This window comes from Colobus angolensis, unplaced genomic scaffold (assembly GCF_000951035.1).
Source record: "Colobus angolensis palliatus isolate OR3802 unplaced genomic scaffold, Cang.pa_1.0 Scaffold372, whole genome shotgun sequence".
NCBI lineage: Eukaryota > Metazoa > Chordata > Mammalia > Primates > Cercopithecidae > Colobus > Colobus angolensis.
The window spans coordinates 1,560,322-1,587,405 of NW_012117066.1; the positions used below are offsets into that span (position 1 = coordinate 1,560,322).

A 27,084-nucleotide genomic window follows, 5' to 3' on the forward strand; every position below is an offset into this window, starting at 1 on the left:
CATTCTCCTGCCTCAGCCTCCCGAGTAGCTGGGACTACAGGCGCCTGCTGCCACACCTGGCTAATTTTTGTATTTTTAGTAGAGATGGGGTTTCACCATATTGGCCAGGCTGGTCTTGAACTCCTGACCTCAGGTGATCCACCCACCTTAGTCTCCCACAGAGCTGGGATTATTACAGGTGTGAGCCACCGCACCCAGCAGTTTCTTTTTCTTTCTGAGTTGAATAAGATACTCTCAGTTTTCTTCCAGCCTGAAAACTGTATAATTTCTCTTACCTGAAATCACAATTCTAATTTGAATATTTTAAAAAAAACTATTAGAATATATTAAATTCATATTTTGACTGTTTTATTGTCTTTAACAGATTCTCTTTGCCAGTTGAGATTTACATAGTGCTTACAGTTAAATGCTTCCGTCAGGTAATACTAAGACCCAGGTTTTACAAGGTTTCCTTACTTCTTGGTGTTTTTCCTCCTGCTCTATCATAGCCAGTTCCTTCTTAATTTAAATCTTAACTCTGATTTGAGTACTGAAGCTAGCTGCTTACAGATGTCCACTATAACTTTCTCACTGTATAACTTTCTCACTATTCTTGGTATTGTCTTAACAGTCTTAACAAACTAGAATTTCGAAATCATGACTTGAGATTTACAGTGTAAATTTTTGTTCTGTGTTTGTAACTGATGATGGAGAACCTATTCATTGAACACACTAGGCACTATTCTAAGAAACAATGGAGAATAAATACATAATTCCTAACTTCAAATAATTTACGGGTTAGTTGGGTAGGTAAGTAGTAAGGTGACATATTCAGAAAGAATGGTAAGTGCTTTGGCAGGGCAAATATAAGATAACGATACTGTGGGAACGTGTTGGAGGGATACCTAACCCAGTTTTTGATCAGGGAGGACTCACCACAGAAATTCACAGAAATTTGAACTAACATCTGAAGGCATGGTAGTTAGGCTAACCAGGAAAATGTAGCAATACAGAATCCAAAGGAAGAGAGAATGTACTTTCAAGAACTGGGGGATGGTAAATAGTACTAAAAGATTCAGAGAAAAGATTTAAAAAGTTAATTTGAAATGAAGTGAAGGAGTGCGGTAGGATGAGAAACCAAACTTCATGGGCTGAAGAGTCATTGACTTGAAGGTGGGAAAGAAAATGGAAGCAATAAATGTAAATAAATTACTCTTTTACAAGAAATTTTCCTGTGCAAGTGATAGGACAAGATAGCAAAAGGAACAGCATGGGTTGGCAAGTAAGTTAAAAGCATTATGGAAACTGCTAAGTGTTCCGAAAAGTATCATGACAAAACTAGGATGTCCTTTCCTCATAATTTTTAGACAAATATAGAAGGATAAGTTTAACCTCTAGAGTTTTGAAAGTAAATGTCACCTGAAATTCTTCATGGAGCTTTATTATTGGATGAGTGAGTTCTTTACCTACATTGTATAACTCGCACATTTTACTACTCTCCAAGCATTTGTACTTTTTTATTATATATATCTTCAGTATCTTTATCCTTCCAGAAAGCAATTTTTGCTTTATGCAGCGTCACATGCACATTTTAAAATAAGTACTTTTGATAGCTTAGTTTACAACCCTTTGGAGTTAACTGTCCTGAGTGGCTGCTTCTTTAAAAACAATGTCCTGAGACATTGGAGCACTTTGTAAATTCATAGATTCTGCTCTCCACCCCAGTCCTTCCCAAATGTGTTGTAGCTAAGTCAGAAATTTTTTTAACCCTAGCAACTTAATGTTTTAGGTTAAAGTAGTTAAGATAATAGCTGTACTGGCCCACTACTGTACTAGGAAATGTAGCTTCGACTACAGTGTGTCTCTATTTTTTTTTTGAGACGGAGTCTTGCTCTGTTGCCCAGGCTGGAGTGCAGTGGCATGTTCTCGGCTTACTGCAGCCTCCACCTCCTGGTTTCAAGTGATTCTCCTGCATCAGCCTCCCAGGTAGCTGGGATTACAGCTGCCCGCCACCACACCCGGCTAATTTTTGTAATTTTAGTAGAGATGGGGTTTCACCATGTTGTCCAGGCTGGTCTCCAACTCCTGACTTCAGGTGACCCACCCACCTCGGCCTCCCAAAGTGCTGGGATTACAGGAGTGAGCCACCACACCCGGCCAGTGTCTCATTTTTATGAAGTAAATAATTTGTATATTTAAAGAATAACATATGTGAAATAGGTAAAGGCAGAGTTGAAATTGTGAGGAAGGGTGGTCCACCCTCCCATACCCCATCCTTGATGCCCCTCTGTGGAATCTTGGTGTTGCTGGAAACACTGCTTGAAAATACCTAGGTCCTACCCTATCTTCCATTTAACACATTATGTATTATACACAAGGGAACTTGTGTATAAATACCTAGGTATAATGACCCTAGGTCATTTGTTCTGTTTTTGTAAACAAAGGGGTTTAGTTGCTGTGTATGTAAAGTGATGCAGATAAATGAAACTTTTAAGAGTGTATTCTTTAGTTTCTTTAAGTCCATTAATTTCTTCTGTAGATATTTCATGTATTTTTCATGTACTCTCTTGATCGGATGTGTTTGTGATATAAACAGGGATAAATTTAGGGAATAGATAATATGATCCCCTGGGTTAGGGGAAAGCACAGGGAGCCACGTAGGTGAACCCAACTCGAGGTTTTGAGGAAACGAATATATCAAAGGACGGAGAAGGAAAGGAAAGTGAGATAGACAGGAAGATATCTGTGATAATAATACATTCCTCTAAAGCCAATGAATATGTATCTTTAGACCACAGATTTGGTTTTTGGTGTTTTTATTTTTTTGCTCTATCTTTTGACATGCATGTATGATTTATTTTCCTAACTTGTTTAATCTTGGTATTTGATTAGAAAAGTTATTTAAAAAGAATAAAAAGCTTTTATGTATGTACTGAAGTTGTAACAAGGTTGAAAGAGGTACATCTCACACGAGTGTGAAAACCCAATGATTACATTTATGAACTATCTTTCTGTCTTTTTTTTCTATCTTTTTATCTTAAAATGAGCTCTAGACTAGAAGTCAAAAAGGTTGAGACTTAAAGTGATTACTTGGTAGCCATTGTGACCATTGATCTCTCTTAAGGGTTCCTACTTGAAAAAAGAATGAAGCATATATAAGCGTTTATATATGTTTTTAAGTTTTGAATAAAATATTTTAGAGTTGGTGATATATTTACTGTATTTGTCTTTTACAGAATACCCCTTCCTTTAATAGCCTTAAAAATCAAAGACTCCATTAGTGATGTGGTAACAAGTTAGATCTCCTTCTCTGATGGGGAGTAATGATAATAGACTCCCTTTAAGCTTGATATATATTTTACATGTCATTCTTTCAGTAAACCTAATTGCAGGACTGATACACTTCATATATATATATATATTTTTAAATGAGATGAAGTCTCACTCTGTTGCCCAGGCTGGAGTGCAGTGGTGTGATCTTGGCTTACTGCAACCTCTGCCTCCTGGTTTCAAGCGATTCTCCTGCCTCAGCTTCCCGAGTAGCTGGTATTATAGGTGTGTGCCACCACGCCCAGCTAACTTTTGTATTTTTAGTAGAGACGGGGTTTCACCGTGTTGGCCAGGTTGGTCTCGAACTCCCGACTTCACGTGATCCACCTGCCTCAGCCTCCCAAAGCGCTGGGATTACAGGCGTGAGCCATCGTACCCAGCCCTCTCATACATTTATTTTCATGTCTTTGTCTATGTATTTAAAAAATATAGTTGATATGCTATATATAGAATTTCTATCCTAACCAGATGTTTGTATCTAATATCGTAAGTAGCATCAGGAATTTTATAGGTACATGTCACATAATGGCTAAATAGAAAGTCTAAGGGAATTTAAAAATACCCTAAGGGGAATTTTAAAATATGCTTTATAAGAGCCACAAAAAGAATAAAAGAGCTAGGAATAAACTTGATAAGAAATGTGAAAGATCACTTTGAAGAAAACTTCAAATACTAAGATAAAAGGATGACTTGAATATTTGAGATTGAAGAAATAGGAAAATCTTGAAAAAGAAGATTAGATTGACAGGGGAGAGTTGAGTGAGGACTAGTCCTATTACATACAAGAATAGGCAGAGCAGTGGAACAGGATAGAGTCAAATATGCATGAGGAGAGTTTAGTGTATTATAGAGGAGGCATTTCAAATAGGGTGGATTATTTGATACTTGGTAGCGGTGGAATAGAATAGAGTCAAATATGCATGAGGAGAATTTAATGTTTATAGGGGAGGCATTTCAAATAAGGTTGATTATTTGATACATGGTGTTGGAGCAACTTGGTAGCCATAAGGAATAGAAACTTAAGATTCCTACCTAGCTTCATAAATAAAAGTTAATGAATTCACAAGTCATAAATTAAACAGTGATGAGTTTCACTGTGTATGAATAAAGAGCTTCTGTATGGCAACAAAATATGAACACTAAGAATTAAAGTGGGGGCAAAGATTTCCCCTACTTATAAATGGCCTATTTCCTACGTAAGTAAAAAGCCTCCGTAAATAACTGAAAAACTCACAGCAAAGTTGGCAAAATATATGAAGAGAGTATACAGAAAAGGAAATATACAGTGTAAAAAAATTTTTGAAATATTATAACTTCATTTATATTAAAAGAAATTCAAATCAAAACTAAAGAAGTTAGTGCATTTTTCACCTATTAGATTGGCAAAGATCAAGGAGTTGGATCATATACTACATTGTCATGGGCATGAGAAACCAAGTACTCTTGCACAGTATAAATGACGACAGCCTCTTTGCAGGGGAGCCTGGGATAGCTATTAGGTTGTAAATGTATATATTTATTATAATGTCATCTCTACAGATTTGTCGTAAGATACATTCATAAGATCACAAAGACATATATATAGTCAATGCAGTAGTGTAGTAGGGGAAAAAAGGGCAGTATAAAAGTTCATTAATAGTAGACTGTAAATAAAATTGTGGTACCTTTCTATAAAGAGGCAAACTTGCACCAGTGTGGTACCACATGAGAAATCCATTGGATTTTGTTTTTTTGTTTTTTTAGGACGGAGTCTTGCTCTGTCACCCAGGCTGGAGTGCAAGGGTGCGATCTTGGCTCACTGCAACCTCCGCCTCCTGAGTTGAGGGGATTCTGCTGCCTCAGTCTCCTGAGTAGCTGGGATTACAGGCATACACTACCACACCTGGCTAGTTTTTTGTATTTTTAGTAGACGCAGGGTTTCACCATGTTGGTTTGGCTGGTCTCGAACTCCTGACCTCAAATGATCCACCTGCCTTGGCCTCCCAAAGTGCTGGGATTACAGGTGTGAGCCACCTTGCCCAGCCCTATTGGATTTTTTTAAACAACAACAACAACAAAAAACAAGGTGCAGAAGAGAATTTGTGGTACTGTTACAGTGTGTGTGTAAGTGTGTACATTAGAACATCTCTGGAAGAATATGTAAGCAACTGGAAATAGCAGTTGCCTCCGGGTAGAGGAAACAAACGACAGGGATGGGAATGAGGGAGGCCTTTTTTTTTTTTTTTATTGAGACAGTCTCACTCTGTCACCCAAACTGGAGTGCAGTGGCCCGATCTTGACTTACTGCAACCTCCCCCTCTTAGAGTGAAGCGATTCTCCCGCCTCAGCCTCCCAAATAGCTCGGACTCCAGGTGCCTGCCCCCACACCTGGCTAATTTTTGTATTTATAGTAGAGACAGGGTTTCGCCATTTTGGCCAGGCTGCTCTTGAGCTCCTGATCTCAAGTGATATGCCTGCCTCAACGCCACACCTGTCTAATTTTTGTATTTTTAGTAGAGACAGGTTTTGCCACATTGGCCAGGCTGGTCTTGAACTCCTGACTGTAAGTTATCTGCCCACATCTGCCTCCGGTAGCGCTGGAATTACAGGTGTGAGCCACCACGCCCGGCCTAAGGAGGCCTATTTTTCAGCATAAACTCTGAACTTGTACTGTTAAAAAAAATTGTTTTTAATCATAAGCCTATATAACTTACTCAATTAAAAATAATTGTGGTGAATTATTGCAAAATGTTCTTTAAAATAAGGTAACCATTATTTGAATCTTTTTAAAAGACATAATCCTCCAGATCATCTAATATTATTTAAAGTGTTTGCTTAATGTCCCATTAGAGGATACAGCTTCATTTAAGGATCCCTTAACTCTAACATTTTAGAACAAAGTGTTAGTTACTATTATCCTTAGCTATTCTGAATAAGTCTTTTCATAACAGGTTTATTGAGATATAATTTATATACTATCCAGTTCACCCATTTAAAGTGGTTTTAGTATATTCTACAGAGTTACGTGCCATCACCACAATTTTAAAAACACTTGATAACCCCCCAGGAGATACCTTTTTAAATTCACCCCCTAATTCCTCCCAAGTCCCCCAGCCCATAGGCAGCTGCTCATCTGTTTTCTTTGTCAATGGATATACCTATTCTGGACATTTCATGTAACAGAGTCAAACAAGGCTTGACATGGTGGCTCACGCCTGTAATCTCAGCACTTTGGGAGGCCGAGGTGGGTGGATCATGAGGTCAGGAGTTGGAGACCAGCCTGGCAATGTGGTGAAACCCTGTCTCTACTAAAAATACAAAAATTAGCTGGGTGTGGTGGCGCGCTCCTGTAGTCCCAGCTCTTGGGAGGCCAAGGCAGAAAAATTGCTTGAACCTGGGAGGCGAAGGTTGCAGCGAGCCGAGATGGCGCCACTGCACTCCAGCCTAGGTGACAGAGCGAGACTCAGTCTCAAAAAAAAAAAAAAAAAAGAATCAATATGTGATCTTTTATGACTGGCTTATTTTCACTCTTTTACAAGAAATTTCACTATGCAATTGATAGGAGAAGAACCTTGAAAACAAGGTTCATCTATATTGTGGCCACGTATCAGTACTTGATTTCCTTTTATGGCTGAATAATATTTTATTTGTGGAAATTATATGGAAAAAATACTTTTTTTCTTCAGTTGATGAACATCTGGATTGTTTTCATTTTTTGGCTGTTACGAATAATGCTATAATGAACACTTGTTTACTAGTTTTTGTATGGATGTATGTTTTCATTTCTTTCGAGTATATACCTAGGATTGGAATTGCTGGGTCATATGGTAACCCTGTGTTTAATATTTTGAGGAACTGCCTGATTGTTTCCAAAGTTGCTGTGCCATTTTACATCTCTATCAACAGTGTACGAAGGCTCCAATTTTTCGACATCCCCACCAACACTCGTTATTAATATTATCTGTCTTTTTTTTTTTTCCGAATAGAGCCTCTCACTTTGTTGCCTAGTGTGGAGTGCAGTGGCATGATGACAGCTCACTGTAGCCTTGACCTCTCAGGCTCAAGTGATCTTCCCACCTCAGCCCCCCTGAGTAGCTGGGATTACAGGCATGTGCTGCCACACCTGGCTAATTTCTTAATTTTTTGTGGAGACAGAGTCTCACTATGTTGCCCAGGCTGGTCTTGTACTCCATGCCTCAAGTAATCCTCCCCTCTCAGCCACCCAAAGTGCTGAGATTACAGATATGAGTCAGTATGCCCTGCTTTATCTGTCTTTTTAATTGTAGCTGTTCTAGTGAGTGTGAAGTGGTGTTGTTTTGTTTTGTTTGAGACAGGGTCTCATTCTTTTGGCCAGGCTGGAGTGCATTGGTGTGTGATCTCAGCTCACTACAACCTCTGCCTCCCAGGCTCAGGCAGTGCTTCCACCTCAGCCTCCCAAGTAGCTGGGACTACAGGCATGCGTCATCATGGCTGACTAATTTTTGTATTTTTTGTAGAGACAGGGTTTTGCCATGTTGCCCAGCCTTCGTGGTGGTTTTGATGCTGAATGATACTGAGCATTCTTTCATATGCTCATTTGTCTGTCTTTTTATATTTAATACAGATGTTGTTGCCCGCCATTCGTAAGATGTATGTGTGTTCAGTGTAATTTGCATGTCCAGATTTTACCATGAAAAGTTCATATTAGGAGCCCATCTATTGTCAAACTGGACATTTTAGCCACTGTAAGAAATGTGACCTTATCAAGCCCTATTGAGTCACTGTTTATAGTGATTTTTCTAATAATGTCTTTGTTAAGTTCATGTTTTATTTTTCTTACAGTATTTCACTGGCCTTGAATGTGGACATAAGTTTTGTATGCAATGCTGGAGTGAATATTTAACTACCAAAATAATGGAAGAAGGCATGGGTCAGGTAAAGATACCAAGTTGTTTATCACTTTTTTGTTGAATTTCCTATAGTGTTCAGACCCTTGCACAAATTTGCACAAATAAAAACAGGTGAAGCTTTGTGTGTCATGAATCGCATGGGGAACATTTTTCTAGATTCAAACAACTAAAGGTAATAGGCTTTTTCCTAAAGTAATGTGGCATTCCAGTTAAAGAACCACTCCAGGTAATGTTTTCTCAGCCGGCATCAGTGTTGGTATATGTTAACTGAAACTTGTTGCACAGTTTTGTAAGATTATCTTGCTTTTGCCTTTGAAGTTGTGTGTTTAAAAACCGATCACTCAGGTTAGCAAGTCTAGTTGCTTTATGGTGATAAATACACTCTCACACACGTTTCCTTTAAGGAGAAAGGGAAGGATTGAGATCCTATAAACATTGAAGTATTCCCAGAACCTAGCAAAGTGCCTGGCAATGGTAAGCATTCATTAAATATTTGTTGAATGAAGACAGTTTAAATTTCAATCTTTTTCAGACTATTTCGTGTCCTGCTCATGGTTGTGATATCTTAGTGGATGACAACACAGTTATGTAAGTATTTTTGATAGATTCTGCATGTGAATATTGGTTAGTTGGTTAAACCAAATTAATTTTTACTTAGCACCTCAAAGGAAGTGAAACTTCTCAAAGTCTGAAGAAACTTTTACATCTACATTCCATTCCTTAGTAGCAGTACAAAACCCCATTTGTAACTTGGTTAATGCCTGATCACTATTCTTACAAACTTAGAAATGAATGGTAGCTAGATTTTGATAAACCTTGGGATTGGAGATCAGAATGTGCCTATGTGTTAGTTGAGGTGCTCTTGGAAGCAGATCCCAAGATAGAATAAAAAGTAAAACTGACTTATTGTGGAATAGCAGATGTGTAAGGTAAACAGCAGGAGCAGATAGACATTGATGTAGGCCTGACATCTGTTAAAGACAAGAAAGAAGGAAGATTCAGCAGGAAGAGACTTCACATAATACAGCTATGAGAGTCTTTAGCAGCCCTGTGGGGGAACTTCTGTGCATAGATTGCCTATAGAGCGATACCTTAATAAGTAGAAAGAGCTGGGCCCAGTACGCTTGATATGCTCAGTCATTGACGGAGACTACCCAGGCAATCATGGTCTTTACTGAAACACTGCTACTGATTTCAGATACACTACAGCTGGAGGCAAGCTGGAGGCTTTCAGCTAAGAACTCTTCTTGTGAAAGGTTCTTTCTTTTTCTTCTTTCAACTTTTATTTTAGGTTCAGGTGTACATGTGCGGGTTTGTTACATGGGTAAATTCCTTGTCGGTGAGGTTTGCTGTACAAATGATCCCATCACCCAGGTAGTGAGCACAATACCTGATAGTTTTTCAACTCTTGCCGTCCCACCCTACTCACTCTAATAGTTCCCACTGTCTTTTATTCTCATCTTCACGTGTATTGAGAACATGTGGTATTGAGTGTTTCTGTGTTAATTCATTTAGAATGATGACCTCTAGCTGCATTTGTATTGCTGCAAAGGACATGATTGTGCCGTCTTTTTTATGACTGCGTAGTGTTTCATGGTGTACGTGTGCCACGTTTTCTTTATCCAGTCCACTGTTGATGGGCATCTAGATTGATTTCATGTGTTTGCTATTGTGAATAATGCCACAGTGAACATACTAGTGAATGTGTCTTTTTGGTAGAGTGATTTATTTTCCCTGTAATCTCACCAACAGATCTGTTATTTTTTTACTTTTTAAAATTATTTTTTGTTTTAACTTTTTTTACTTTTAAATAATATTCCTTATGACTGGTGTGAGATGATATGGTACATCATTATGGTTTTGATTTGCATTTCTCTAATAATTAGTGTTGTTGAACTTTTTTTGTATCTGTTGGCTCCGTGTATGTCTTCTTGAGAAGGGTCTGTTCATATACTTTGCCCCTTTTTTTCTTTTTTTTAAGTGAAAGCAAATTTATTAGAGAAGTAAAGAAACAAAGGAATGGCTACTTCATTGGCAAAGTAGCCTGCTTATTTTTAAATGGGATTATTTGTTTTTTGCTTGTTTAAGTTCCTTTATAGATTCTGGATATGAGGCTCTTGTTGGGTGTATAATTTGAATATTTTCTCCCATTCTGTAGGTTGTTTACTCTGTTTTAATAGTTTCTTTAGCTGTACAGAAGCTCATTAGTTTAATTAAGTCCCACTTGTCAATTTTTGCTTTTGTTGCAGTTGCGTTTGGGGACTTTGTCATAAATTCTTTGCTAAGGCTGATGTCTAGAATGGTATTTCCTGGATTTTCTTCTAAGATTTTTATAGATTGAGCTCTTACATTAAAGTATTTAATCCTTTAGTTAATTTTTGTATATGGTGAAAGATACAGGGGTTAAGTTTCATTCTTCTGCATGTGGCTAGCTACTTATCCTAAAAACCATATATGTGTGTGTGACTATTATCGATAGGATTGCATTATTTATTTGGCTGTCACCTTGAATGTTATTGGTATATATTAAATGCTACTGAATTTTGTACATTTATTTTGTATGCTGAAACTTTACTGACTTTGTCAGCTCTAGGAGCCTTTTGGCAATGTCTTTAGAGTTATTTCTAGGTATAGAATCATCATCAGTGAAGACTGATAATTTGACTTCTTTTCCCATATGGATACGTTTTCTTTCTTTCTCTTGCCTGATTGTTCTGGCTAGGACTTCCAGTACTCTGTTGAAAGGAGTGGTGAGTATGGGCATCCCTTTCCTAAGTGGAATGCTTCCAGCTTTTGCCTGTTTTCAGTATGATGTTGGCTGTGGGTTTGTCATAGATGGCTCTTATTATTTTGAGGTATGTTTCTTCAAAGCCTAGTTTGTTCATGGTTTTTATCATGAAGAGATGTTGGACTTTATTGAAAGCTTTCTCTGTGTCATTTGAGGAGATGATAATGGTTTTTAATTTTGTTTATGCGGTGAATTAATTTATTGGTTTGCCCATACTGGAGTGCAGTGGTGCCATATTGGCTTACTGCAGCCTCTGCCTCCTGGATTCAAGCACTTCTCCTGCCTCAGCCTCCCGAGTAGGTGAGATTACAGGTGTACACCACCATGTCTGGCTAAGTTTTGTATTTTTAGTAGAGACAGAGTTTTGTCATGTTGGCCAGGCTGGTCTCGAACTCCTGACCTCAGGTGATCCGCCTGCCTTGGCCTTCCAAAGTGCTGGGATTACAGGCGTGAGCCATCGCACCCGGCCAATAACTATTTTCAGTTTGTGATGGCAACAAATCTTTGTCAAGAGAATTGTCTTATAAATGACCAGAGTGACACTTGCTGCCACCTTCTTGAGAATGCCTAGTCTCGAAGATGGATGCTCACTTTCTTTTACTTCCTTATCAATATCAGATAAACTAAGGGCAGAACCTTGTCCTAATAACTATTGGCTGACATTTGCTGTCACCAGTCCTGGTGGTCCATGCCAGGTTTAGATAACTTTTTAGGCTAAGGTCAGCTATCAAAAATAATTAGGATTTGTTATACCCGTAAAGCATTATGGGTAATACATGTGTAAATAAGATGCGTTTGTTTGGCAAGCAGGACATCTGACTTTTGGCCTGATAATATTCCTTATTATTATTTATTGATATAAACTCTGTAACATAAAACTCATTTTAATTACAGTCATCCTTAGTGTACTGGGGATTGGTTCCAGGACCCACACCCTGCACCCTGAATATACCAAAATCTGCACATGCTCATGTCAGCCCAGCAGAACCCATGTATACAAAAATTCGACCACCCATATATGCAGGTTTCGCATCCCACAAATAACTATTTTCAATCCACATTTGGTTGAAAAATATTCATGTGTAAGTGGACCCATGCAGTTCAAACCTGTGTTTAAGAAGCAATGGGTTTTTTTTGTTTTTTGTTTCTTTGAGATGGAATCTCTCTCTGTTGCCCAGACTGGAGTGCAGTAGTGGCATGATCTCGGCTCACTGCAACCTCTGCCTCCTAGGTTCAAGTGATTGTCCTGCCTCAGCCTCCTGAGTAGCTGGGATTACAGGTGCCCGCCACCATGCTCAGCTAATTTTTTTGTATTTTTAGTAGAGATGAGGTTTCACCATGTTGGCCAGGCTAGTTTTCAACTCCTGACCCCAAGTGATCTGCCCACTTCTGCCTCCCAAAGTGCTAGGATTACAGGCGTGAGCAATTGCTCCTGGCCAGCAACTGTATTTTTAAGTATATAATCCAGTGGCTTTTAGTATATACATAATATTATTTTAGAAACATGACCTAATTGCAGACTATTTTGATCACCTTATATCTATTAAGCAGTCATTTGCTACTCCTTTCTCCCTCTCTGGACATTTCATATAAATGGAATCATATAATATGTTGCCTTTTGTGATTGGCTTCTTTAATGTTTTCAAGATTCATCCATGTTGTATTATGAATCAACACTTTATTCGTTTTCATTGCTGAATAATGATTCCATTATATGGACATTTCCATTTTTTACAGAAATGTGTTATGTGAACATATGAACATTTGTGTACAAGTTTTTCATTGAACACCTTTTTTTTTTTTTTTTGGAGACGGAGTCTCGCTCTCTCGCCCAGGCTGGAGTGCAGTGGTGCGATCTCCACTCACTGCAAGCTGTGCCTCCCGGGTTCACACCATTCTCCTGCCTCAGCCTCCCGAGTAGCTGAGACTACAGGCGCCCGCCACCACGCCCGGCTAATTTTTGTATTTTTAGTAGAGATGGGGTTTCACCATGTTAGCCAGGATGGTCTCGATCTCCTGACCTCATGATCCGCCTGTCTCGGCCTCCGAAAGTGCTGGGATTACAGGCGTGAGCCACCGCGCCCGGCCCACTATGTTTAACTTTTTGAGGAACCACACGAATTATTTTTAGACCACAGGTTCCACTTCTGTGAAATACAGAGATTTACTCATTTAAAAAATATTAATTGAACACTTTCTACAGGCCAGGCACTGTACTGAACACCTGGGTATCCTTTCTTGGGGTTGGGAGGAGAAAGACAAATATTAAATGATTATACAGATAACTGTCTAATTAAAATTATGATAATTTCTATAAAGGAAATGTTTAAGGTACCATGAGAATTGAGAGGGGATCTATATCCAAACGAATGTGGAAACTCAGAAAAGACTTCCTTGAGTAATACTTTATTGTAACTGAGTGAAGTAATATAGTAATAGCGTCTAATATTTATTGAGTGCTTACTATCTGCCAGGCACTATTCTAGTCTCACAACCGTATTTTTGATATCTATTTTACAGATTAGTAACCTAAGGAATGGAAAGCTCAAAGAATTTACCTTCAATTCATAGCTAGTGAGTTGTGAGGCCGGCATTCAAACCTAGGCTCTCCCATCTTAGTATTCATCCCATTATAGTATTCTTGTCTTTCCAAGGGAGGCAGCCTTATGCAAAACCTCTGATGAAGGGTGGTACTTAAACTGTTTTGAAGGAAATACAAGAATACGAATGTGATAGAAGTGCACTGAAAGTGGCACAGGACAGGGTGGGATCTTGTGGAAGGAGAGAGGCCTGTGAAGCTCAGAAGAGTCAGATGAGGCCAGATTGTCTGATTCATTTAAAATATTTTAGTGGGGTTGAGCTACATGCATGTTCTTCCTGTCTTTCTCAGTGGGAATTCTTTTTCTTGTAATACACTCAGGAGTATTTACCATAGAATTAAATGAACTTAAGCTTCAGGGTTCCTTACTACTTGGGCTCCTGTGAATTCTGGAAATTCTTGTGAATTATAGAGTGTTCAGAAGAGGCCAGGATGCAATCAATGAGCATTTCTGGTTAATTTCCAAGAGTTCTCAGAAGAAGAAGTCTCTTAAAATTATATGAGCTTTAGGTGTCACAAAACCTGGATCCATTTCTTAACATTTCTGTCAACAATATCTGTCTCATTTCACATACTGATTTGGGTGGGGTGTCTGAAGGAAGAAGACAGCTGAGAATTGCTGTCTTTTAAGGCATGATATCAGAGTCAAAAGACCCTGAAATGCGCCTAAACTTGGCTCTAGTCGGTAAGTCATTAGGCTGTAATAAAAACTGGGTAAAAGTAGAATATTTAAAAAATAAGAACCATGGAAAAAAAATGTCTATGAAAATAAAACTATACAGACTTTGAAATTATTGTTTTGATCGGTACGATTACATTTGTTGATAGCCTGTATGCATTTCAGTATTTACAGCTTAGGGCATAAACGTGTTGTAGCCATTAGCATAAACAGCTTTTGAAACTACGTTTTGTAAATGTGGAAAATACTCTTGACTGGAAACTTTCTAATCTATTTTTATTCTTGGTTTCAGGCGCCTGATCACAGATTCAAAAGTTAAATTAAAGTATCAGCATTTAATAACAAATAGCTTTGTAGAGGTAAGTGATTTGTTTTCCTTCTTGTAGGAAGGAATTCTGTTTATTAATAGAAATACTATTTTAAAAAATTATAATTTATTGACAGTAAAAAAACATCTTTACCATATTTTGAAGCATGCCAAAATACCTTTATTCTCAAAAGAGTGTGACAGGCCGGGTGCGGTGGCTCACGCCTGTAATCCCAGCACTAAGGGAGGCCAAGGTGGGTGGATCATCTGAGATCAAGGGTTCAAGACCAGCCTGGCCAACATGGTGAAACCCCGTCTCCTCTAAAAATACAAAAATTAGCTGGGCGCAGTGGCACAAGCCTGTAATTCCAGCTACTTGGGAGGCTGAGGCAGGAGAATCACCTGAACCTCTTAGGTGGAGGTTGCAGTGAGCCGAGATCGCGCCACTGCACTCCAGCCCGGATGTCAGAGCGAGACTCCCTCTTAATAAAAAGTAAAATAAAATAAAAGAGTATGAGAAACCAGTAAGTAGATCTCTCCATATATCTTGACCTTGGATAGTAAAATCATTTTTAGTGTATTCTTTCTTTATTTTTCTTTACCATAGCAGAGAATTGTGGTAGATTACTAATCGTGTCATGTTTGTAACCATGTTTGAGATTCTAACCCTGCTATTTCTCTGCTCGTTTTAGGTTTCATTACCAGTAAATCTCGTTAATAAAGAATGCTATACTTTATTGGACCATGCCTTTGCCCATTTGTTCTATGACTCCTTTTGTGCTACAGTGGCAGAGTTGAGTAGTTGCTACGGAGGCTGTTCTGGCCTGCAAAACCAAAATTCTTTACCCTCTTGGCTCTTTACAGAGGAGTTTACCAGATCCTGTATGACAACATCAGTGTAACTTGGTCTTCTAATTCTAAAAAGTAATTATTTTTGTTAGAGATTAAACCTGGAAACAGCCTATTTTAGAAATAATGTATTATTTGAAATGGTCAATGGACTTCTGAATTCTGGTGCAGTGTTTTGTTTCATAATAAAAATACTATAAAAGTTGTATTTCCTTCTGAGGAACTAAATGTACTCTCTGCCTGTGGTTTAGGAACTGGGTTTTGTTTTTTCTTACAAGAGCTTTTTATGGGAGAATTTGTATGTATATCCTTTAGCCTATCTTGAACTGTTCTGTAGCATCTAAGCACCTTCCTTGATAAAGAGTCTATCTGATTTTCTTGTGTCTTTTGAAAATTGTCCTGAAATAGAACTATAAATAAATTAGTGCTTTTTAATGATCACATGCATAATATTTAATTAAAGTTTCAGTGGGATTAAAAGAACATAGAACAAGAGATAATTCATGTATTTTATAAAACCAAGTCTTCAAGGATCAGTCATCTTAAAAAAAAAAAACAAAAAAAAACCCAAAAAAAAACAGTACATCTGAAAGTGTTGCACAGCAAGTTTTCATAAGCTTGTGTCATCATCCCCCATTTGCCCCTTGTACCAGAGAAGCAATATAAATAATTGCTTGATGTACTATTAAATCTTGCATCATGACCTAGTTTAATTTGCTGCCTTTTTTTGAGGCAGGGCCTCATTCTGACACCGAAGCTGGAGTGCAGCAGATGATCACAGCTGTCTGCAGCCTCTACCTTCTGGGCTCAAGTGATCCTCTTGCCTCGGCCTACTGTGTAGTCGGGACTATAGGCACATACTACCGTGACTGGCTAAAATCTTTTTTTTTTTAAGGTAGAGACAACGTCTTGCTATGTTACCCGGGCTGGTCTTGAGTGCTTGACCTCAAACAGTCCTCCCGCCTTGGCCTCCCTAAGTTCTGGGATTATAGGTGTGAGCCACTGTGCCCAACCAGCTGTCATTTTTTATTTTCTAACTTGTATTTCAGTGCAATCGACTGTTAAAGTGGTGTCCTGCCCCAGATTGCCACCATGTTGTTAAAGTCCAATATCCTGATGCTAAACCTGTTCGCTGCAAATGTGGGCGCCAATTTTGGTAAGCAAGTAATTTCCTAAATTGAAATAGTGCACAAAGCGTTTTTATTTCTCCTGTTTATTCTTGGTAGTAAAATAGAAGAAAACAAATGTTTCCCTTAGGCAGGGAGATGTTTGATACTGGTTTAAAATAGTATATATCTCTTTGAGAATTGTATGAAAAGGTCACGTCTTAAAAATTTTATCCTCTTTCCTTGATCTAACTTTTTTGAATTTTTTTTTTATGGAGAAAATATACAACTCTAATCATATCTTCCTGTATGCTCCACTGTAACTTAAGGGAAGCAAAGTTGTAGATTTGGGACTATACGTTTTCCTTTACTCTGCCAAATTTTAACCTTACTTATGCAAAGGAAATGTGCAGGTAAATTCGGCTGATGGTCTCCTTTTTAACTGAGAGTTTTCCTGTGGCCCTTCTTGCCCAGCTTTCTTAGTAACTTGGGCTTTTGGAGTTCTATAGTATACTCTTCAGCCTCTGAATTCTAGATTTGAAGTGCCAGGAAGTTTCCAGTGCCACATATTAGGGGATGTCTTAATCAGTTCAGGCTCCTTTACGGGTGTTCTTGTTTTTTCCAAAGTGGATAGGCTGAAAATTTTTCAAATTTTTGACTTCTTATTTCGTTTTGATTAACAGTTTATCTCTAGGTCATTCATCTATTCTTGCATTTTCTATAAACGTTGAAGAGAAGCTAAGCTGCATCTTCAACACTTTGCTTGGTAATTTCCTCAACCAGATACTCAGTTTCATATCTCTACCTTCCCCAAAACAATTCAGCCAACTTCTTTGCCACTTTATAGCAAGGATGGCCTTTCTTCTAGTTTCTAACAGCATGTTCCTCATTTTCATCTGATACCTCATCATAATGGCCTTTAATGTCCATTATTTCTAAAACATTCTGTTCATGGCCATTTATTTAGGTTTTCTCTATGATTGAGGCATTCCCCACACTTCTGTCTTTCTGAATCCTCACCAGAATTACCCTTAACAGTTCAGTTCATTCACAGTGATCTAGGCTTTTTCTAGCTTGCATTTCCAAGCTCTTCCAGCCTCTACTTATTACCTAGTTTCAAATCGGCTTTCACATTTTTGGTTTTGTTACAACAGCACCCTCACTTCTTGGTACCATTTTCTGTCTTAATGTTCAGGCTGTTATAACAAAAGACCATAAACTGGGTGGCTTCTAAACAACATAAATTTATTTCTTACAGTTCTTAAGGGTGAGAAGTCCAAGATCAAGGTGCCAAAAGATTTGTTGTCTGGTGAGGGCCCACTTTTCTGGTTCATAGATGGTGCCTACTTGCTGGATCCTCATATGGTGGAAAGGACAAGGCAGCTCTCTGGGCCCTTTTTTTTTTTTTTTAAAGGATGCCAATTCCATTCACCTCCTAAAGGCTCCACATCCTAATGCTGTCACATTGGTTATTAAGTTTTAACATACATATTTTAGTGGGACACTAACATTTATATCCTGCTAGAAGTTTCGTATGATTTTCTGTTCCTTTGAGGGTCTTGAGGAGTAAGAAGCCCGTCAAGCCAAGGGGCTCTAGACCCAGCAAATAGATTTTTTTGTTTTGTTTTGTTTTGAGAGAGGGTCTCCATCACCCAGGCTGAAATACGTGGCACGATCTCGTACTGTAACCTTTGCTTCCCACGTTCTAGCGATTCTTGTGCCCCCACGAGTAGCTGGGATTACAGGCGTGTGCCACCACGCCTGGCTTGCTTGCTTGCTTGCTTATTTATTGATTGATTTATTTATTTATATATTTATTTTAGAGACAGCATTTCACCATGTTGCCCAGGCTGGTCTTGAACTCCTGGCCTCAAGTGATCCACCTGCCTTGGCCCTCCCTGACTGCTGGGATTACTGGCAAGAAGCACCATGGCCAACCAGATATTTTTGGGGGGATGGGGGGTAGATATTTTATTGGTATGCCATACCTTTCTTTTTTTCCTCCAAACATCTATAGAATTACACTTAACACATCATTAATAATAAATATTTCCAAAAAGAGCAGGTAAGCTCACAGAGATTGAATATGTGTAAAATACATACTGTTATGATAAAGATTAAATATGCATTGTTATTTTAGAGAAAAGGTGGATAATACCTACTTTCCAATGTATTTTTAGCATGACACATGTCAAACAAAGTATAGAGAATACAACAGTGAATACCCTATGTAGCTACAATCCAGCTAAATCGAAATTAGTATTTTGTTTTTCTTCATTAAGAGATAAAACATGACAAATATATTTGAAGCTCCTTGGTTCCATGTTTCTTCCCATTCCCCATCTTTCTTTTCAGAAATAACCATTTATCTTAACCTGATTTAAATCAATAGTAGTTTGTTTCTCTCTTTAGCAAAGGATTTTTTGCCATTCGTAAATTACTTAATTCGCTAATCTGTCGTTTTATTATTTTTTTCTTAAGCATTTGTGTTTGTTAATTATCCTTCTTTTACAAATGTATACGTCATGAGCTTAGAAAACAAAAGTGAATTACCGATTAACACATGTTTAGTAAGTAGTCTTTTTTTTTTTATACCTTGCCCAGTACCATTTCCCTCTACAGGGCTGAGGTTCTTTTGTTTAAATAATGCAAAGATGTGACCTATTTGCTTCCCATGTATTGTTTACTGTGTATTAGTACTAAATTATATAAGTAACCTACAAAGTCAGCCTTTTATTCTTCATTTAGGGTGTTAAATAAAAGATTAAAAATACACTGATGAAGCATGGGTTGAAACTTCTCAATATAGTCTGAGGCATCTTAGCAACAATTATTATGAAATTGTCATCAAAGCGTGTCTTCATGCTTATATAGTCATTCTTCATTTCACACATATTGAGTACCCACTGTGTTTTAGTTCTAATACTAAATTCTAGGTAATTAACTGTAAAGCAGACATGGATTCTCTCCTTGTATTTGCCAGTCACTAGAAACTAGTGAGTGTGGAACTATTAAGGCATGAAATGATTGGCTTATTTACTTACTTACTATAGGTAGTCCTTAATTCTGTTAACTCTTTGTATCTCTTAACAGCTTTAACTGTGGAGAAAATTGGCATGATCCTGTTAAATGTAAGGTGAGTTTGTCTGACATTTCCATTTTTAAATAATGTAATGACACACTTCTAAGACTTAGTGAATGAAAATCATAGCTGATGATTTTATCTATCGGTAGGTTTTTTTTTTTTTTTAACGCTTTTAATTTCGGATGATTATTGCATGTATTCAGAGGTGATTCCTTAGTATAAGTCAAGTCAGCTCCTGATTATTACTAGGATAACCATGGCTAAGGCACCTTTTTGTCAGGCTTTGTAATTAGGGGAATACACACCTTGTAGTTGGGCTTCTTTTCAAGCTCTAGGTTCCCCACTCAGCTTCTGCCAAAGAAAATCCTGCTTTGGTTGATTTTATATATACTGGACATTATAGCTATGGGATTTCCCTGGCTTAAGAAGATGTGAGCCTAGTGATAATCTTATTCATTGGCTTTTACATTTAAGCTTGACTATAGTTAAGTGCTAAAGTAATTTGCTATTTTTTAAAGTCTTTTGTTGTATTCTAACAATTGTTGTTTTCAAACAGTGGTTAAAGAAATGGATTAAAAAGTGTGACGATGACAGTGAAACCTCCAATTGGATTGCAGCCAACACAAAGGTTAGTGTTTTCCTTCAGTAATTCTTGGTAATGAAAATGATAAGGGTTGGTGTTTTGGCATTAGCAAAAGCAATAAGGTGACCTACTTACAGGCTTCGTTTTATCTTTTTCTTCATTGAGTCTTTGTTTTTTTTTTTTCCAGAATGCTTGCCTGTTATTTCCTTTTTGTCTTTGAGTTTATTTTAGAGTATTGAGTACTGTACTACAGTATCCACAGTTGTCTGCCTTAGGTTTCTTCTGGAAAAAAATTAGTTTTCTATAGAGGAAAAAACTGATAATTTTTCAAGTGTGGGATTTGTGCTTGGCTGCCGTTTAGTATACGAATGTATTGGAGTTTACTCCGCCTAGCTTGGTTCTATTAGGCTGATTTACATTTTTGTTCCTAATTTTTTTTTGGAAGTATATTGCTCTTGATACTAGTTTCAAAATTCAATCTCTTTATGACCACAAGCCACTTTATTAACCCCAGACAAATGTCTTACAAGTGTTTAAGTCTTGAGTACCCTTCTCCTCAATCATTAATATAATGAGCAAGCATTTGAATGCCAGCCGTGTACCCAGCTAGTCTTTCAATACAAAGTTGTATTATCCATCCTTTATGTAATTCAGTCCTATCCTGTCCACATAGTGAGTGACTTGGGTAATGAATGGTAGGGTGGTTCATGGGCTATTCATTTTTACTATTATTTTGTACATGTAAAGATGATGCTTTAAAGAATGCCGAGTTGTTTGACCCATAGTATATAAAGTTATCTTTGAACTGTTCAGTCACTCATCACAGGACAATGAGAGTAAGAAGTGCGTAAACAGTGAAGGCCAACACAAGTTATCTGTGTGTGTTTGAGTATACATCTTACATATTTACGGATAAAACATGAATATACATTTCTATCTCCCGGAAAGTAGTGAAACAGTGAATCTTGCCACATAAAACAAATGCCTAATTCTTTAAGGAATATATGGTAGAAATATTTTTTTGTTCCCTTCAAAACCATCACGATAAGCATAACTCACGTCAATCAAAGAAAACCTTACTGTAAATATACTGTAATATCAGAAAGTGGTTACTTCTTTTGTTATTAAAAAAAATTCTTAACCAAGCATTCTTTTTTTGAAAATGGAAGATTTTCCCACAAGAAATGTTCCTTAAAGTTCCAGAATTCTTTAATATGCTCTGAAAAACTTATATTTAGAATAAGGCAATTATATTTTCACTAAATTGTTTAAATGGTCGCCTTTTTTCTACATTTAGAGAAATTCCTACTCGTAAGCCCCGAAGATGTTTAAAATAGGGAGTACAGGCTTGAATATGTTTGGCTTAGTTTAGATTATAGATTACCAAGGAAGAATGGCAATTTGTAAAGCAAATTTAGCTGCTCAGTATTTTTGAGAGAAAACCGAAGAGTCTTTCTCTTGAGGTTTTAGAAGCTTTTAAGATTATTACCTCCCTAAACAGATTTGCATATTGTCAGTGATATCCTAACATTTTGGAAGTGTAATACTATTTGGTTAATTGTAACCAAGAAATTTAGAATGAAACATTTTATGCCTGAAATTTGCTTGTTTGGAAAAATGTAAAATTTCTTATGTGGGTGATTTCAAAAATTTGATTTGAAATATATAATTTTAAAAAATGCTATATTGGCCTATTTTAAATTGCTATCGTTGATGGGCAGCATAGTCAGTTCCGTAAAGAAGGCCAAATTGTGCAAATACTAATATAGTGGGTCATGTTCCCTCCTTGGGGGAGTTACAAACCTCAATCACAAATGCAAGAACAAAAAAACCATAGGCCTACAGAGAGGTAATTTTGGCTTACTAGCAACTAAGAATATGATATGAGGCCAGGTCAGTGGCTCACACCTGTAATCCCAACACTTTGGGAGGCCAAGGTGGGCAGATTGCTTGAGCCACCTCATCAAAAAATTCAAAAATTAGCCGAGCATGGTGGCATGTGCCTGTAGTCCCATTACTTGGGAGACTGAGGTGGGAGGATGACTTGACTTGAGCCCTTGAGGTCAAACCTGCAGTGAGCCGTGATTGCACTGCTGCACTCCAGCCTGGGCAACAGTGAGGCCCTGTGTCAAAAAGAAAAAATGATTTGGACTTGGAAAAAAATAATCTAACATGATCTCTGTAGCATACTTGTTAAGGAGTACAATGAAAAGAATTTAAAATCTGGGTATTTGGCAGGAGAAACTTGGAAAATCCAGTAGTCACAAAATGAATTTACCAATCAAGGTCTGATTTCCTAGTTACCTGACAGTGAAGTCAGATTGCTTGGATTTGGATCCTGACTTTACTTATGTGACCTTGGACTAGCTTCTTTATAATTTCTTTCTCCCTTAGTTTATTAATCTGACAAATGGAAATAGGAATAGCACCACTATAAGAAATTATTAGTTGATACATATAAAACACTGACAACAGTGCATGGGATATGGGAAGTACTCCATTATTTCTAGATGACACTAGAGAGTGTAGTATATTTATATGAATAGAATGCTTTTATCTCCCATAATACTATTATTACTAAATACTTAAAATGTTTTTGTCTCTCAACTCTGCTTAAAAAGAAATCCTAGGAAGGCTGAGGTGGGAAGATCACTTGACTCCAGAAGTTCAAGGCTTTAGTGAGCTATGATTGGGCCTCTGAATAGCCACTGCACTACAACCTGGGCAACGTAGTGAGACTCTAAGTTTAAAAAAACAAGTCCTTAAATTGTACGTCTTAAAAGCCAGTGGTAATAATGGTAACAGCTCACTTTAAATAGTGCTTAAGTGTTCAACACTGTTCTAAGTGCTTTATGTGTATTAACCACAATAAATAAGATGTTTAAAAACCAAATCTAGAACTGGCTTTTCTTTAATGTTAGTAATGCAATCTAGTGTAGCATTGACACCAACTTTATAGTTTCTTTTCATAGGAGTGTCCCAAATGCCATGTCACAATTGAGAAGGATGGTGGTTGTAATCACATGGTCTGTCGTAACCAGAATTGTAAAGCAGAGTTTTGCTGGGTGTGTCTTGGCCCGTGGGAACCACATGGATCTGCCTGGTAGGTTGGGGAAATTAAGGGAAGAATGTATTTACATAGGTATGTGCCATGTATTATGAATAACATTTTTATCTCATAGATATCACCATCTAACTTGCAAGCTAAATAAATACGTAGTATGTGATTAATGTTGTAAGTATATGCAGACACACACACACACACACACACACACTGTTTTCCTCATTTTATTAATGGCTTACTTGAACTAATATAAGAATCTTGGGCCAGGCGCGGTGGCTCACACCTGTAATCCCAGCACTTTGGGAGGCCAAGGTGGGTGGATCACCTGAGGTCGGGAGTTCGGGACCAGCCTGACCAACATGGAGAAACCCCGTCTCTATTAAAAATACAAAATTAGCCAGGCGTGGTGGCACATGCCTGTAATCCCAGCTACTTGGGAGGCTGAGGCAGGAGAATTGCTTGAACTCAGGAGGTGGAGGTTGCGGTGAGCCAAAATCTCCCCATTGCACTCCAGCCTGGGCAACAAGAGCGAAACTCTGTCTCAAAAAAAAGAATCTTACACAGCATATGAGCAGTTCTCTCACTGGTTAAGGGCATAAGCCTCCATTGGGTGACAGGCAAAAGTTTAAGCTCTGAAACTCTGTCATACTCTTAAGTATGTTTCCCATCCTCTCTAAATTCTATTCTTCATCTTCTCAATGAAGAAAATAATGCATATTTCATAAAATGTTTAAGGGATTAAATGTGTTAGTACATTTAAAGTCCTTAGCCAAGTGCATGGTATATAGTAAGCACTCAAGAAATAGCTGCTCCCATAACTGGGGTATAGTAACCACTCCAGGGGAAGTGCAAGTCTTACTCATCTACGCTCTGAGCTGACCTCTCTGGGTATGTTTCCCACTTCCCACCGTTCTGTATATCATACAGTTTTAAATGACTCTGAAAAACTATAATAGCAAAGCACATAGCACAGCATCTATTACCTGGTAGGTTGTCAACTGTTGGTTCTCTGTGGGTTTATAAAAGAGCAGATAAGGTGAATAATCCTGGAAAATTAGAAATATTTGGCTTAAGTAACAGATGGCCTAAGAGAAAAGTTTGTCTCTTTCTCAAAAAGTTGCGTTAGGAATTCAGACAAGAGCCAAAGGTTCTAGAAGGATAGTGTTTTCTAATAATGATAGGTGAGTTGATTTGAAATGGACTGCCTCAGGAGGTGGGGAATTTCCTATCACTGGATAAAGAACTAATTTATTATAGAGGATTCAAACACTAGATAGGGTTAGAACAGTTCCTTTCAGCCTGCTAATTCTGTCGTAGCAGTAGAACCCTGGGTGTTTTAACATCTCAGTTTCTCTGTTATAAAAGACAACGTTGGTGTTAGATAATCTGTAAATCCAGGTTAAAATTCTGGGATTTTTTTTTTTTTCCCTTTTCATTGATTTTTTTTTTCTTTATGAAATCCTCTTTATTTACTTGAAGGTACAACTGTAACCGCTATAATGAGGATGATGCAAAGGCAGCAAGAGATGCACAGGAGGTAAGTATATGTATTACAGGGTAATAGTTGACTAAGAATGCACATTGTATATTCATATTCATTAGAGAATAATTTTTTTTTTTTGAGACGGTGTCTCGCTCTGTTGCCCAGGCTAGAGTGTAGTGGCGCGATCTCAGCTCACTGCAACCTCCGCCTCCTGGGTTCAAGTGATTGTCCTGCCTCAGCCTCCTGAGTAGCTGGGATTACAGGCACGTGCCACCACACCCTGCTAATTTTTGTATTTTTAGTAGTCAGGCTAGTCTCGAACTCCTGACCTCGTGATCCACTGGCCTCGGCCTCCCAAAGTGCTGAGATTGCAGACTTGAGCCACTGCGCCCGGCCGAGGGAATAATTGAGTAGAAGTTTTCAATTCTGAAAGACATTCCAGTAAATCTTGGATATTCCAGATATTCCAGTAAATATTGGATATCTATTTACATTTAGAAAGGGAATCTTATCCAAAATATTTATCAAGAACATTCTTACTTAGAGTAAGTTTATTTTCTTTTCATTAGTGTAGTTACATAGTACATTTTAGCTTTTGGTAGAGTCTTGTTCAAAGATCCCTCCTACCCCAAGAAGAACAGTAGTGAACAGCATTTGTTAAATGACCCTGGTGCTCTTTATAGGCAATATCTTCCTTAAGGTTTTTTAAACCTTTTTGTTCATCAAGAAGCTCTGATGATTATCGGTGAGCTGATTTGGAATGGAGTGTCTCAGGAGCTGAGAAATTCCCTATTGCTAGATAGGGAAATGACCCACTATTACAGAAGGAATCCAAACACTAGGTGTGGATTAGATTCTAAAGCACTTTTCATTCCTTTCAGTCTGGTGATTTTATCATAATTGTAGAACCCTGGAATTTAATAGTTCCTACATTCGCCCATTCCATATTGAAATTCCCCAGTTGTCCCAGAAATACTCTTTTCAAATGGTTTTCCTAACCAGGATACAATCTAAAACATGGTTTGTTTTTTTATTGTTTTACTTGTTAACATATCTTCAAAATGTATTTCTAATAAAAATATCATATATAGAAGTGAATATATATGTAACCTAGTCTGTCATATTGTTAGAAGTGAAAGTTTTGTCTCTCCCTTTTTAAAAAGACCAGGAAATTCAGCCGGGCTTGCTGTAATCCCAGCACTTTGGGAGGCCGAGGTAGGCGGATCACCTGAGGTCAGGAGTTCCATACCAGCCTGGCCAACATGGTGAAACCCTGTCTGTGCTAAAAATACAAAAATTAGCTGGGCATGGTGGCTTGCACTTGTAATCCCAGCTACTCAGGAGGCTGAGGCAAGAGAATCACTTGAACCCAGGAGGCAGAGGCTGCAGTGAGCCAAGATGGTGCCACTGTACTCCAGAGTGAGACTCTATCCCTAAATAAATAAATAAATAAATAAATAATAAAATGACTGGGAGATTATATTTTGTAATTATAAATGATGTTTCACAGACCTTCACAATGTTTGGGTCCATTTACAGGGGAAAAAAATCCCTACAAATCCCAATATTGGTTTATATTATATTTATTATGATATTATTTAAATATATATAAACAAAAACCAGCTATAAACTCTTATGTTCTTGCACAGCTCTACAGCCAAACCAAGAGAGCCACAAAATCAGTGAAACTGAAGTAAATGTTAATTTGGTAGATACTGTTGTTGGGGTTTTAAAAATGTATTATTACTGTACTGTTAAATATCATGAGATAACTTACTCTCCCACCAATTTTCTTTTCTTTCTTAAATGATGTCCCTTAAGTCATATCCCACTTTCTATATATTTCTATATTTCCAACATTAATTTTTATGATGCATTACTTGATTTGCCCAGAATGTATTATGGATATATGTTCTTATCACCTTTTTTCTCTCCATTAACCTGATAAAGTTATCTAGACAGATATGCTGTTTATCAAGAAAGAAAATATATGTAGGTTATCCTTGACCTCACCTGGTCTTTATTTGGATGCCGGTAGAATCCCTTTCTGAGATCTACAGAGAGGGTGGGTTATGTGCATAGCTTTTGAGCCAGAGTCTAATGTTTAGATTCTAGATACTAAAATGGATTATTTTTCTATTCACATCTGTTGGACTAAACTAGAATCTTCTGTAACTGTGGTAGTACAAGAAAAGATTTCCTATCACTCCATTGGTTGGTTGGTTGACTAACTGATTGGGAGCCACGCCTCCCTGAAAGGATCACCCATTGCATGCCTGTCTGGCCTCCTCATCTTTCCCTACTCCCAGGCTCTGGCCTAGCATTTACTGGGAGTTGTAGTCTGAACAATTACTAGAAGGTTGA

The 27,084-nt window shown here is 37.7% G+C and overlaps 1 protein-coding gene across 1 annotated transcript in view; it reads left to right on the top strand.

The window, feature by feature from the left end:
* The window catches only part of ARIH1 (ariadne RBR E3 ubiquitin protein ligase 1), a 125,752-nt gene that overhangs the window by 86,953 nt on the left and 11,715 nt on the right, over nucleotides 1–27,084 (top strand). The window contains exons 7-14 of the mRNA XM_011953830.1: nucleotides 8,110–8,202; nucleotides 8,710–8,765; nucleotides 14,536–14,602; nucleotides 16,449–16,555; nucleotides 19,599–19,641; nucleotides 20,147–20,218; nucleotides 23,146–23,276; nucleotides 24,717–24,774. Coding sequence (XP_011809220.1) covers nucleotides 8,110–8,202; nucleotides 8,710–8,765; nucleotides 14,536–14,602; nucleotides 16,449–16,555; nucleotides 19,599–19,641; nucleotides 20,147–20,218; nucleotides 23,146–23,276; nucleotides 24,717–24,774 — 627 coding nt within the window. The remainder of the gene's footprint in view (nucleotides 1–8,109; nucleotides 8,203–8,709; nucleotides 8,766–14,535; nucleotides 14,603–16,448; nucleotides 16,556–19,598; nucleotides 19,642–20,146; nucleotides 20,219–23,145; nucleotides 23,277–24,716; nucleotides 24,775–27,084) is intronic.